Here is a 14,440-nt window from a genome sequence, read left to right as displayed (position 1 = left end):
GACTTGGCTGCACAGTGTCCTTGACCTTCATGAATGCTATTTGCCAACCTGCTTTTTGCTTATATAAATTGGTTGCACAGTGTCCTTGACCTTTATGAATGCTGCTTTCTGCTTATATGACTTGGCTGCACAGTGTCCTTGACCTTCATGAATGCTATACCATGATAGCCCTCTCATACTGAATTGTGTGTTATTGAGCTGTGATATTCAGGTCACAACATCATTCATTGGTCAGCCACAGCGCATAGCTAACTTTATCCAATTTTACTCTGATATATGTCCGGTTTGGACTTGATCAGCTTATAGGCTGATCATCCAATCATATGCTGGATAGTCGGCTGGACAAATTCCAGCTGTTTTTTCCAGAGTAATTTGCATGCATGCATCCCGTAGGTAGTCAGTGTCTATTTAGATAACGTTATCTAATTATTTTAATTTTTATATTGGGTGTTGGTGATGGGTGTCAAAGTGTCCGATTTATGTGATTGCTAAATTTTTGTATCAATAAACCCCTTTTTTTATGCGGCACGGCCCACTTTTTGGCATCTTTATCTCCGGGAGGATACATTTCTTTGTTTTTTCACCCCGGGGGGGGGTTTCTTTGTATTGTAATTGTAAACTGTCCTTATGTCAGTATTTAAATATAAATTATATCAATTGATACTTACAGGAAGGGCCGGAATTAGGACCAAAACACACAATTCAGTCTCCCTGTTAGGATAAAGATGTATTAAATAGTTTATATTCAAATATTCAAACAGTTTAGTCTCAAGTTCAAAAACTAAGCACAGCTGAAGTAATTAAGAATATAGAAATACCACCCTCAACTTTCAAATGAGTTTTTTTTTGTTTTTTTTTTATCTGGCTGATGTCACATTGACTTACCCTACTTAAAGGCTAAGTTCAACTTTTCCAGAAATAGCCTATGCAGTCAAGGGGCCCCAGTAAATAATACAAATCTATGTAGCTTTGTAAAATGATCATTCATTGTTTTATCTGTAGGCCATTTGGGTCCCCTCAGTGGCTAATAAAGTCCTAGTTAGTAACCACCACATCCTGTCTCATTGCTAGGACATGAAAACTGTTGGTTCTCAGTTCTGCAATCATGGGAGTGAGCATCCAACAGTTTTCACATCCTTACAACAAGTCAGGGCATGAGGATCAGTAACTCGGAGTTTATTAGCTAGGCTTCTGAGGGGATCAAAATGATTGCATTAAGATAAAAAGCATTTGTGTATAGCAGCCTCCCCGGCACCCCCTATTTACTTACTTGAGCCCCATCTCTCTCCAGCAATGTCCACGAGTGTCTTAGTCCCCATTCACACCTAGGCGTTTTGTGGCCTGTAGTGTGACGCCGCTGCCGCCAGAGGGCTGGAAACACATTGCCCTCTATGGAGATGGTTCACATCTCCACGCCGAACGCCGTACGCCTGCTGCCTGCCGCCTGAAAAAAGGTCCCGGACCTTTTTTTCAGGCGGCTTTCGGCGTTCGGGAACCATCTCCATAGAGGGGCACATCCTAGGGGCACATCTAGGCGGAAAAATCGCGGCGTTTTGTTCGCCGCAAAACGCGGTACAAAATGCTGCTATTTGCCGCCGCAATTCGCGGGACAAAACGCTGCGATTTCGTCTGCCTAGATGTGAATGGAGCCTTAGACATTCAGGACTCTCCTCCTGGTAGGCTGAGACACAGAAGCAGCTCCCTTGTCTCCCGCGGCTATCAATTAAAGTCTGTTAGCCAATCAGGGGAGAGAGGGGGTGAGCTGGGTCAGGGAAACATGTCTAAATGGACCCAGGGAGCTGTGACTTGGCTTGGGTGCCCCCATAGCAAGCTGCTTGCTGTGGGGGCACTCGACATGAGGGAAATACCCCAAAAGAGGAGCCAGGGCCAGTTGAGCACCTCTGACTTACAGTGTCCTAAAAAAATATTCATACCCCTTGAAATTTTCCACATTTTGTCATGCTACAACCAAAAACATAAATGTATTTTATTGCAATTTTATGTGATAGACCAACAGAAAGTGGCACATAATTGTAAAATCCATTTACGTTTTTGGTTGTAACATGACAAAATTTGGAAAATGTCAAGGGGTATGAATACTTTTCTAAGGTACTGTAAGTACTAGAACATTTTCATGTTATAACAGGTCAATTCAATGTTTTCATTTATAGGAAACATTACAACAAGCCTAGTGTCATGGGGCTAGTTGACATTTTTAGACATTTACTCTTAATAAATCACTCAAAAGCATGCCAGATTGATATGCTCATTTCTATCACTCTACTCTGCAACCTAAAACATATGAAAGCTAAAGGCTTTAAAGAGACGCCTATGGACAAATTTGGGTAGCAAAGTTTGTTGCTGTTTCATGGTTGTGTACAATTTTAAGGCTTGACGTCCATTTTAGATTTTTTTTTTATCAGAAAAGAGTTTTATTAGGCCACGAAAAGTATACATAATGATATCATCTTACAGTAGAGATATATTTGCACATTGTAAAAAATATTAAAAATATGCAATAGAGATAATCAATGTAAGTGTAAGAAGTCATAGATTGCATAAGTTTCTGTTTGGTGGCATTATAACAATCAGGCAGGATCACAAAAAAAACGAACAATTAAAAATAAAGAAAACAAGAAGTATACCAGAACAATAATTTACCAGCCCTAGACTAGCAAAAGTCCTATCACCTGCTTTTGCATACATAAGAATTGGTGAACATCCCCCACCGAAGGGACAGTTTAATGGAGAGAACTCATAGACCATCTATTCAACTAGTGTTGTAATCCACACAGAAAAAGAAAAACCTGAACTATAGTTTAATACATCTAGTCCTTACAGCTGTAACAGTCGATTCAGTACCACCTGAGGAGGAGCAAGTCTTGGGGCCAGATCCACGTAGCGGATCGTAATTTTAGTCCGGCGTAGCGTATCGTAGTAACGCTACACCGCCGCAACTTGGAGAGGCAAGTTCTGTATTCACAAAGCACTTGCCTCTAAAGTTATGGCGGCGTAGCGTAAATCTGCCGATGTAAGGGCGCGGAATTCAAATGTTAAAGATGTGGGCGTGTTTTATGTTAATTTTACTTGACCCGACGTAAATGACGTATTTTTTTAAGGGCGCATGCACCGTCTGTGGGGGTATCCCAGTGCGCATGCTCGAAATTAACCCGTAACAAGCCAATGTTTACGACGTGAACGTCATTCTACCCAAAGCCCTATTCGCGAACGACTTACGCAAACGACGTAAAAATTTTAAAATTCAACGCGGGAACGACGTCCATACTTAACATAGGATACGCCTCATATAGCAGGGGTAACTATACGCCGAAAAAAGCCTTACGGAAACAACGTAAAAAAAAATGCGCCGGCCAGACGAACGTTCGTGGATCGCCGTATCTAGCTAATTAGCATACTCGACACGGAAATCGACAGAAACGCCACCTAGCGGCCAGCGTAAATATGCACCTTAGATCCGACGGATACAAAACAAAGATACGCCGGAGAAAACTAGAAGTTACGGGCCGTATCAATAGATATGCCAGCGTAACTTCTTTGTGGATCTGGCCCTTGGTGTTTTTTAAAGCCAGGCTTGCTATATTGAGTAAAACTTGCGGTGTGCCCGGCTGTGTTGGTATGTCAGCTTTTTACGTACCAACAACGAATTGACCTGGTCAAACCCCTGTTTGATTGTGGGAGTGTGGGTGGATAACAATGGTCTAGCAATATGTTTACAGGCTATATACAGTAGCCTAATCACTGTAATGTGGAGTGGAATAGGCAATATTTCCCCATCAATTGATTCCAGAACCCTGCTTTAAGCCCCGAACCATTTTGTTGCTAAATGACTGGGCCACTTTTTGCGATTCGGCACTGCGTCGCTTTAACTGACAAATGCGTGGTCGTGCGACGTGGCTCCCAAACAAAATTGACGTCCTTTTTTCCCCACAAATAGAGCTTTCTTTTGGTGGTATTTGATCACCTCTGCAGTTTTATTTTTTTGTGCAATAAACAAAAATAGAGCGACAATTTAGAAAAAAATTCAATATTGGGGGGGCGTGACCGGAAGCCAGCCTGGAAGGAAGCATCCCCTGAGAGCTCCTCTCCAGCCCGCAGCTTACAGGCAAAAAACCGGGGGTAATCGCCGCCATCCATGGGCGGTTCGCGGACCACCAGATCCAGCAAGACAAGGGGATCATCCCAACCCCCGCCAGGCTCCGCTACGACCCTCAAGGACTATTTTAAACCGCCCGACATGCCGCCGGGCGGAGGAGACAAAATGGCGCCGGACGCGGCCACCAGCAGAACGGAGGTCTCTCCACCTCGCTCCCTCCTGCCTCACCATCCGGAGCCATCCCCGACACGAGGGCAGACCACCGCTCCATCCCTGAGCCAGGATGGCTCACAGCCGTGGGTGAGTGAATCTCAGCACCCCCACCCCTCCGCAGCGGACCACGAGTCACAGGCCCCAGCCCTCACTGCCTCTCTGGAGCAGGACACCGCATGCACGGGGGCCTTCCCCCGCCTGCTACGAACGGCCCCGGACCCTGAACAGCACGGCGCTTCACAGCTCTCCCCATCCCTTACGTTTGAGGAGGATTTTCCGGCCCTGCAGGCCGCCGCATGCTCCCAGGCCTCCATGGGCCTCCCAGAACGCAGCAGCTCCTCTGCTACTACCAGGCCGGGTTCCACCTCCCCCGCAGCTCAGAGACAGACCCAAATAACTACCCACCTGGAGCCTGGGGATCAGCTGGGGATCTCTCCCCCCACATATGCCTCCATGGCCAGCACCAGTGCTCCCTGGCACGGGAGGGCCCACACTCCACCTGGGGATCAGGCTGAGGCCTGGTCCAACTCATGGGAATTACCCCAGCAACCCCCCCGCGAGGCTAGACAGCACAGGGAACCAGCTCCCGCTCGCTACCCATCCCCCACTGACCCACTACAGCCCACCTATGATGCCAGGGGACCCCCCTACCACCCCCCCCACCATGGCAGTCCTATTTGCAAGCCATTCCCACAAAAGATGATTTCAAGCAGCTTGTGGAGGACGTTAAGGCGACATGCCGCGCTGAAATTCAAGTCCTCCAAACGGGCCTCAAACATTTAACTGACAGAATGGAAATGGCAGAGGAGGAGATTCAAGAGACTAAACTAGCGGTACATCGCACCCAGACTCAGGCGTCAGACCACCGTCTCATGTTAAGGGACATGCAGCGGCATGTTGAAGACCTGGACAACAGGGGGCGCCGCAACAACATCCGCATACGCGGCCTCCCTGAGGCAGACGGGGCAGAAGACCTGCAGCTCACCCTTCAGAATTTATTTAACGAAATACTGGGGGAACCAACAGACAAGACCATTGAGATGGACAGAGCCCACCGAGCCCTTAAACCAAAGGGCCCAGCCTCCAAACCACGAGACGTCATATGCCGCATAAACTCCTACCCGCTGAAGGAAAACATAATGCGCAAAGCCCGTCCCATGCGCAACCTCCTCTTTGACAACAACCCTCTACAGCTCTACCCGGATCTCTCTTGGATCACGCTGCAGAAACGACGCCTACTACAACCCCTGCTCCGCACCTTGCAAGACAAGGACATTGTGTATCGATGGGGTTTCCCCTTTAGCCTGTCCGCCAACCATCAGGGGACCTCAGCCACTCTACGCTACCCAGAGGACCTGGACGACTTCTGCAGAACTCTGGACATTCCCGTTCCCCGGCTGCCGGATTGGGACCTCGTGGCCACGCCGCCCCCTCCACCAGTAGTCTGGCAGAGAGTCCCGCCGCCTAAACGCCCCAGGGGCCGGGACCATGCCCGCAACTCCCCCAGGCACAAGCACACCTAAGATGGTCGCCCCGGCCACGAAATTCGCCTCGAGCACTGCGGGAGACTCTCCGGTTCTGTTGCTGTTTTTGTATTTTCCCTTTTTTTTTTCTTTTTTTTTTTTTTCCTTTTTTTGCTCTTACCCCGTCATCCACCCCCGGTTGCCCTAGCCTTACCCCTACGCCACACATCGGGCCTGTCTGGGACGAGACGTCGAAGAGGCTGTCCTATTGATCACGGACCCCCCCATGGCTGATAGCCTAAGAGTTCCTATTCCCCTTACCCCCACAGTGGAGTTCCTCCACGCCACCCCCCTGCCCCCACGACCTATGTTTTTGGACTTTTTGGTCGGGAGGTCCTTAAGGAACTGTTGGGACCTGAGGGCCCTCGGGCCATTCGGGCCCCCATTGTTGATTGTTGATGTGTTATGTTTTGTTTTTGCTCTCACTCTTTTCTTTCTTTTCAGACACCTCTCTCTCCTCTCCCGTGCAGGCAGCACCCGACAGCACGCCTTGGTAGCTGTCGCCTCGGCGGTCTCCCCACTCGCCCTCCCAGAACCAGATGCAGCTCGACCAACTCCAGCTAAGTACAAACCGCGATCTCTCCACCCACAGTATGGCTAAGTTGCTATCCTTAAACGTACACGGGCTTAACTCTAACAGAAAACGACACCTAGCACTTAGGGAATTCAGGCAAACAGGGGCGGAGATTATAATGGTACAGGAGTCGCACTTTTCCAAGGGCGATTCCTTTGCCTTTGCATCCCGGTATTTCCCCTTAATATACCAGGCCTTTAGTCCATGCAAACGGGCAGGGGTCGCAATCCTGATCAAACGGGGCACTCCCTTCACTTGCACAGACTCCTACATCGACCCCCTGGGCCACTTCATCATTCTGAGGGGGACATGGCACTCACGAGACATAACTTTATGCACCTTGTATGCCCCCAACGCACATCAGCACAGATTTCTAAGCCGGGTTCTTACCCGCCTGGCTAGATCCCCCCACAACGTACTGGTAGTGGGGGGGACTTTAACTTGCCCCATTCGGCGACCTGGGACCGCCTGGTGGTGAACCCCCGAGCCTCTCAAACGAAAGCCCTACGGGACTCTAAACTCTTCCGTCAGCTGACGAGGAAACATGCTCTATTCGATGCATGGAGGGCGCTTCACCCAGGGGATCGCCAGTTCACCTTCTATTCATCCCCCCACCATACGCACTCACGTATAGATTACTTCTTAGTCAACAATACTACATTACGCGTTACTGACTCCGCACAGATCCTGCCCATCTCCTGGTCCGACCATGCCCCCATTACCCTGACCCTTGACCTCAACACTCCCACCCGCAGGCCCTATAACTGGCGCCTGAATGACTTTCTCCTGAAACACACCCCCTCCAAAACGGAAATAGACTCCACCCTGCAACTTTACTTCAGCGAAAATGACACACAGGACGTCTCCACTACCACACTGTGGGCCGCCCACAAGGCGGTAATTAGGGGACGGTGCATGGCCATCTCCTCAGCCCTTAAGAGGAATGCCGAGTCGGCTAGAAAACAGGCGGAAGCGCAGCTCCGGGCCCTAGAGATTCGCTTACAGTCTTCCCCCTCCCTGACGCTACTCAAACGTATCGCCCTGGTACGGTCAACACTCCGGGACCTGGCGATGGGTCGAGTCGAGAAAGCTCTAGTACGCCTCCGCCAGGTATACTATGACAAGGGAAACAAGGCACAGGCGCTACTGGCGAGGAAACTAGCAGACCGCTCGCTCGCGTCCACCCCACACCAGGTCCAGGACGGCTCGGGCAATATTATATCGCACCCTCAGAGTATTGCGGATGCCTTCGCAGCATTTTACGCCGACCTGTATAACAAGCCAGAAATCCCACATGACCCACCCCCCCCCCGACCTGTTAGACAGGATGACACAATACCTAACTCGGGCGGGCATCTCCCGGCTACAACCGGACGACCTAGCCTCCCTTAACGCTCCCATTACAGGAGAGGAACTGACCGCAGCCATTAAGTCCCTACCCGCCCATAAATCCCCAGGCCCTGACGGGTTTCCATACGAATACTATAAGACCTTCCTCCCCACACTCCTCCCTCACATGACGAAGCTCTTCAATGCCTTCCTACAGCAGACCCCCATCCCGCAAGACATGCAGCGTTCATTCATCACCCTCATCCCCAAACCAGACAAGGACCCCTCACTATGCGCAAGCTACAGGCCGATAGCCCTGCTGAACTCTGATCTCAAGATCTTCACGAAGGTCCTCTCCCTCCGCCTAAATGTAGTTTTACCCTCTTTGGTCCATAAAGACCAAGTGGGCTTTGTCCCCCTCCGCCAAGCGGGGGACAACACGAGAAAGGTGATTGACCTAATTGACGTGGCGAGCAGGGAGGGGCCGGAGTCTTTGCTCCTGAGTCTGGACGCAGAAAAGGCGTTTGACCGCCTTGGCTGGCCCTTCATGCTCGCCACGTTAAGGCATATGGGATTTAGGGGTCCTTTCCTCCGGGCGGTCCGACACCTCTATACCAACCCGATCTCGCAGGTGAAAACGCCCTTTGCCACTTCATCCACCTTCCCCGTTACTAATGGAACACGCCAGGGGTGCCCCCTCTCCCCCCTCCTCTTCGCTCTCTGCGTCGAGCCCTTAGCAGCAACGATTCGAGGCAACCCGGACATCCGAGGAATCCCAGTAAGGGGGAGGGAATTTAAGATCTCCCTCTTCGCCGATGACATCATCCTGACACTAACGCGCCCCCGCATCTCCCTGCCTAACCTACACAGGGAATTAGAATGCTACGGGGCCCTCTCGGGATATAAGACTAATACGTCTAAGTCTATGGCCATGCCGATCAATATGCCCGAACCAGAGGCCCTACACCTGCAGTCCGTCTTCCCGTACCACTGGGAGCGCACCTCCCTGAAATACCTGGGGGTCCAATTGACCCCAAGCTTTGCATCCCTGTACCAAGCCAATTCCCCCCCCCTATACAGTTCAATAAGGGCGCTGATCCACAAATGGAAGTCCCACCAGATATCCCTATTGGGCCGGATAGCGGCAATAAAGATGGCTGTCCTCCCAAAACTACTATACCTCTTCCAGACCCTCCCTGTCCCGGTCCCCTGCGCGCATCTGCGAGCCCTACAAGCCGACCTCCTTCGGTACGTGTGGAACTACAAACGCCACAGGATCCCACGTTCGGTTATGACGGCGTCACGAGCCGAGGGAGGTCTGGCCTTCCCAGACCTGGTCAAATACTACCAGGCCTCGCAGCTCCGGGCGGTGGCATCATGGTTCCCCCAGAAGTCTTACAATAGATGGACGGAGGTGGAAAAGATCTGGCTGGCACCTATACACCCCAACAACCTCCTGTGGAACGCGGATGCGGCAGTGGAGCCCGGACGCTTACTGGGCTCCATGCGGCAGCTTCAAAGTACCTGGAGGAGGCTAGCCCGAGACGGTCGACTTAGGTCCGATAGCTCCCTGCTGACCTCTTTCCTCTACAACCCTAAAGTACCGACCAGTCTCACCCACCAGATGTCCTGGCCCTGGGCCTCACGAGGCCTATTTCACTTTGGTCATTTAGTAGACCCCAGATCCCGCACCCTACACTCCTTCACTGATCTCCAAGCCAAACATGACATTCCACGGCAAGCTTTTTTCAGCTACCTACAGATCAGGCACTACGCTCAAACAATCGCCCCCGGCTCCTCTTCTCAAAACCGACCCCATTTGAGCGAATCATCCTCGAGGGCACTGCCCGAAGGGGTCTCATATCAGACATTTACCAGATCCTCAATGAATACCCCATACAAACCAAAGGTAAACATACATACATGCTCCGATGGGAGAGGGAGCTGGGGGAGGTACTCTCGGAGGACGAGTGGAGGGCAGTTTGGAGGCAGGCGGCCAAGAGTTCAATCTGCACCCTTTATAAGGAAAATATGTATAAAGTGCTGTTCTTTTGGTACCTGACCCCGGACGTCCTCCACAGGATCTACCCCTCCACCTCTGACCGATGCTGGCGCTGTGGCCAAGCCAGGGGCACACTATTCCACATCTACTGGACGTGTCCCCTGATTGTCCCATTCTGGACTCAAACACAAGAGCTCCTATCTCGCCTCCTGGAGGCGCCCATACCCTTCTCCCCGAAGCTGTTCTTGCTGGGCCTATCCCAACCTCGCATAGCTAAACCCTACAAGAAACTGCTGAGACACATAACCACAGCTGCGAGGTGCTTGATAGCGCTTCATTGGAAGAAACCAACCCCTCCATCACAAGAAGCCCTCTATGCTAGGGTCAAAGATGTAGAACTCATGGAAAAAATTACGGCTAGGATCCAGGATAGGTTGGATGCCCATGATCTGGTCTGGGAGAGGTGGCATGTGGTGGAGGACCCGCCGTGAGTCGACAATAGGCCGCCAAGGTACACTGCTCACCCTGACAATCTTGCCTGCCTCCCCCCCCCATCTCTCCTGCCCCTTCCCCTCTTTACCTTTTTCCTTCTCACTTCCCCCCCCGCCCTGTCCCCCCCTCCTCACCCCATTCCCTCCTTACATCCACCCCCCCTCTCTCCCTTTTTCTTCTTTTCTTTACTCTTTCTTTTAGATCTCCAATTGTGTTACATGTCACTGATAGCAGAAATAGATATGGAGTCACTGTGTAAGCTCACCTAGCGGGAATTTTGTACCTCCTCTCATCTTTTGCACTTGAACTGCTGCTATATTCTGTATTGAAATTTTATGAAAATAAAAAACTGTTATTTGGAAAAAAAAAAAAAAATTCAATATATTTTACTTATTGCTATAATAAATATCCCCAAAAAATATATATAAATGTTTTTTTTTCCATTAGTTTAGGCCGATACGTATTCTTCTACATATTTTTGGTAATAAAAAAATCACAATAAGCGTTTATTGATTGGTTTGCGCAAAAGTTATAGCGTCTACAAAATAGGGGATAGTTTTATGGCATTTTTATTAATAATATTTTTTTTTACTAGTAATGGCAGTGATCAGCGTTTTTTATTGTGAATGCGACATTATGGCAGACACATAGGACACTTTTGACACATTGTCATTTTTGCAGCCAACAGTGCTAGAAAAAATGCACCGATTACTGTGAAAATGACACTGGCAGTGAAGGAGTTAACCACTAGGTGGCGCTGTAGGGGTTAAGTGTGCCCTAGTGAGTGTTTCTTACTGTAGGGGGGGAAGCGCTGTGTGAGACATGACACTGATCTCTGCTCCAATTTCACGGATCAGAGATCAGTGTCATTGTCACTAGGCAGAGCAGGGAGAGGCTTGTTTACATTAGCATCTCCCCGCTCTATCTCTCCATGAGAGGATCAAGGGTATACCCGTGGCGATCGAGTCCACAGGACCCGCGGTCGTGTTCACGTAGCTCTCGGCACACGTGCACAATGGCGCTTCCTTAAAGGGGACGTATATATAAGTCCTTCTGCCCAGGAGTGCCATTGTGTCAACGTATATATGTGTGCGGCGGTCGGGAAGCAGTTAAGTTTAACTACAGTGGAAATATCTGTGATCACACTACAGTACCTAAAGAGCTTCAGACATCTCCACATCAAGTGAATCAGGTCACACTCCTGTCTCTCACATTTAGGGCAAAGGGGAGAGTCCCATCAGCCCCACTTGAATAACTGCACCGATGTACGGTAAATTCTGTGTAATATAAACAGTTCAAGGGTAAGGTATGGATCCCATAATTTTCCACCAAAATTGCCTAGGTCTTGCTCTCATTTGATTCTGCATGGCAGCTTAATAGGGTCTTGGATACCAGAGGTCAAGGTTGAGTATATTCTAGATATCATACCTTTTTTATTGCTGGCTAACCTCTTCCACCAAAGCATGCTCTGCTAACACCAGGGGAGAGGATCGGGTCTGAGCCTGCAGAGCATGTATTAGCTGAAGATATCAATAACATTGTTGCCTGGGTAAGGCAAACTCCTCCTACAGTTACCATAAAGGACTTCAACACATTCTGATGATATACTTGAGAAATGTACAAAGTTCAACATTTTAAGTTAATCAACAAATAAGACACAACTTTTTATGCACAAAATAAGTTTTAATTAAGCTCTGTTAGTACATAGTTTTGCAGTCTGGGCAAGCAGCCAGCATTTCCGTATCAGACCAGACAGATATCTGTCTTCACTTTAAGCAATAAAACCCAAGTGTCCCAATGGATCTGCACAGCTTAGCGTTGTTAGGTTGTTATATAAGAAAAACAGGAAGTAAAATAAAGTTTTTCTTCGAAAAGAAATGGGTAGCAAAAACAGCCTGGAGTCATTGCATCCTTTTGTGAGGCTGCCAACTGATCAGTCTAAAAAGTGTGGGGGGTGTCCTGCTTTTTAGAGGTTCTATTACTACTTTCTTAATCCATTATTGCATTGTGTTTGTCTTGACTGTGGTGTTCGGGATGGACAAAGAGGTTTTATTATTTGTGATCTGAAGTTTCTCATATAAGTGGGAAGTGTAAATCTGTGCAAATTAATAAATAGGGGGAAAAGAAAACTTAGAATATAGGTGCTTCAGTGGTAAACAAGGCTACCTCCTTATTCTGTGTGATAGTCATAGTGCACTAGAAGGGGTAACTGTGAATGTATTAGACTACCCCAGGTAAGTGGTAGCAGCAGGGGAGGATTTGGGTTTCTGTTAATATAACCACCTAGCAGGTGAGCGATGACCCAGGTAATTTAAACAGCAAGCCCCTTTAGTTTCACTTTCTGAGGGTGGAAGCGTGCCTTTTTCAAATGGGTTGTGAAGAAGGTGCAAGGGAATTGAGTTTCCTGTCCTGTGGATAGGAAGAAAACACCTTTGACAAGAAAGGTGAACTACAAAAAGTAGAAGCTTTTGGTCAGGCTTTTGCCTACTCAATTCCAGGGGAAAAGGGATAAAGATAGTACCAAGGGGATTTGTCTGAAATGGAAAATTAATTGGGAGGAAGCACTACAATGAAAAAAAAAACCTTTGACTCTTTTACAAGAGTTGAAAGCGCGCTACGGGAAGTGGGTGGTTACATACAGGCACAGAGGGGGCGTGACCAGAAGCCGACCTGGATGGCAGCCTCATTCTCCTGCTCTCTCTCAGCCTGACTGAAAAGGCACTTTTGGGGACTTTAAAATATTGTTTCATTGGCAGATCCAGGTATACCCGCTCCGCGAAACCCCGGGGATCCTCTCAACCCCCGCCAGGCACCGGTCCTTCTTTATGTCACAGGACACGCCGCCTGACGGAGCTGCTAAGATGGCGCCGGACCCCTCCACAGCGCGCTATCAGTCACCAGCGCAGCTCTCCCAGCCAGCCTGCTCCGGGTCCCTGTCTCCCGAGGGACTCCCGATAACGCCAGGCTCCACGGACCCTCCATCCATCCTGGGAGCGGGGAGTTCCCCCAGCCGCTCTGCCCTCTCTGGAGCCTCACCGCATGGAGCGCAGGCCACCATGACAGGCCCCCTCCACCCCCGCACTATACGCAGTGCTGAGGACAATGTTGGACCCCTGCCTCCCTGACATTGAACCGGGCTCCCCCACCCCCTCAATCTCCTCAATGGACTTTCCTGCTCTGCCAGCGCCAATGTACCCAGCAGATCGGGTACTACAAGAGCCTGTGGGGATCCATGAGGCCTTCAGCCCCTATGCACCGGACCAACCCCCCCTAAAGCACAGAGACTGTCGCAGAAGCAGTCCTCCTGCTCTCCTAAAGTGCGGTCTGCTCTGCTCACTTATGCCCAGAAAGAAGGCTCTCCTGCAACCCATCCCTCTGGAGCGGATGGCCAGGGACCATGCTCATCCACCCAGGCTTCGACGTGGAACGATCCGAGGCACACTCCCACGGAGCTGTCATACCTGGCCCATGGCTACGCCACCCCACACTCTCAGTCACTGCCATCCCACCCTTCCCCCTCTGGGCACCCACTGATGCCGGCCTACGCTCATCCTGTCCCCCCTTAATGGCACTCTTATCTGCAGGCTATCCCTACTAAAGAGAATTTTAAACACCGGATTGAGGAAGGAATCAGGCATTAAGCACTTGACGGATCGAGTGGAAATGGCAGAAGAAGAACTCCACAGAGTTCAACTTCAGGGTGCAGACCACCGCACCTTGTTGCGGGATATGCAGCGCCACGTGTAGGACCTGGACAACAGGGGGCGCAGAAACAACATCAGGCTGCGGGGGGTCCCGGAAACTGAGGGTCCGGAGGATCTTCAGGACACGCTACAGTCGGTGTTTAATAATCTTCTGGGAGAGCTACCCAACGCCCGCATTGAAATGGACAGGGCACATAGGGCCTTATGCCCAAAAAATACCGCCTCCAAACCAAGAGATATCATTTGCAGGATTAGTTCCTACCCTTTGAAGGAAGAGATCATGCGCCAAGCTCGCTTGGCGAAGGAAAGTGATGTACCAATGCAACTGTATCCAGATCTCTCATGGATCACTCTACAAAAGTGCAGACTTTTACAACCCTTGCTGCGCGCCCTGTAAGACGAACATATAATCTATCGGTGGGGTTTCCCCTTTAGCCTCACAGCCAAACACCAGGGCAAGTCAGCCATCTTGAGGTACCCGGAGGATCT

General features: G+C 49.8%; 1 protein-coding gene across 1 annotated transcript in view; it reads right to left on the bottom strand.

Moving 5' to 3' along the window:
* Nucleotides 1-14,440, bottom strand: part of LOC120926737 (multidrug and toxin extrusion protein 1-like) — a 144,897-nt gene that overhangs the window by 96,788 nt on the left and 33,669 nt on the right. The window contains exon 5 of the mRNA XM_040336901.1: nt 669-711. Within this exon, the coding sequence (XP_040192835.1) occupies nt 669-711 (43 nt within the window). The remainder of the gene's footprint in view (nt 1-668; nt 712-14,440) is intronic.

This window comes from Rana temporaria, chromosome 2, assembly GCF_905171775.1.
Source record: "Rana temporaria chromosome 2, aRanTem1.1, whole genome shotgun sequence".
Taxonomy (NCBI): domain Eukaryota; kingdom Metazoa; phylum Chordata; class Amphibia; order Anura; family Ranidae; genus Rana; species Rana temporaria.
The sequence above is the reverse complement of the archived record's forward strand: the minus strand, read 5'-3'. Positions and strand labels throughout refer to the sequence as shown.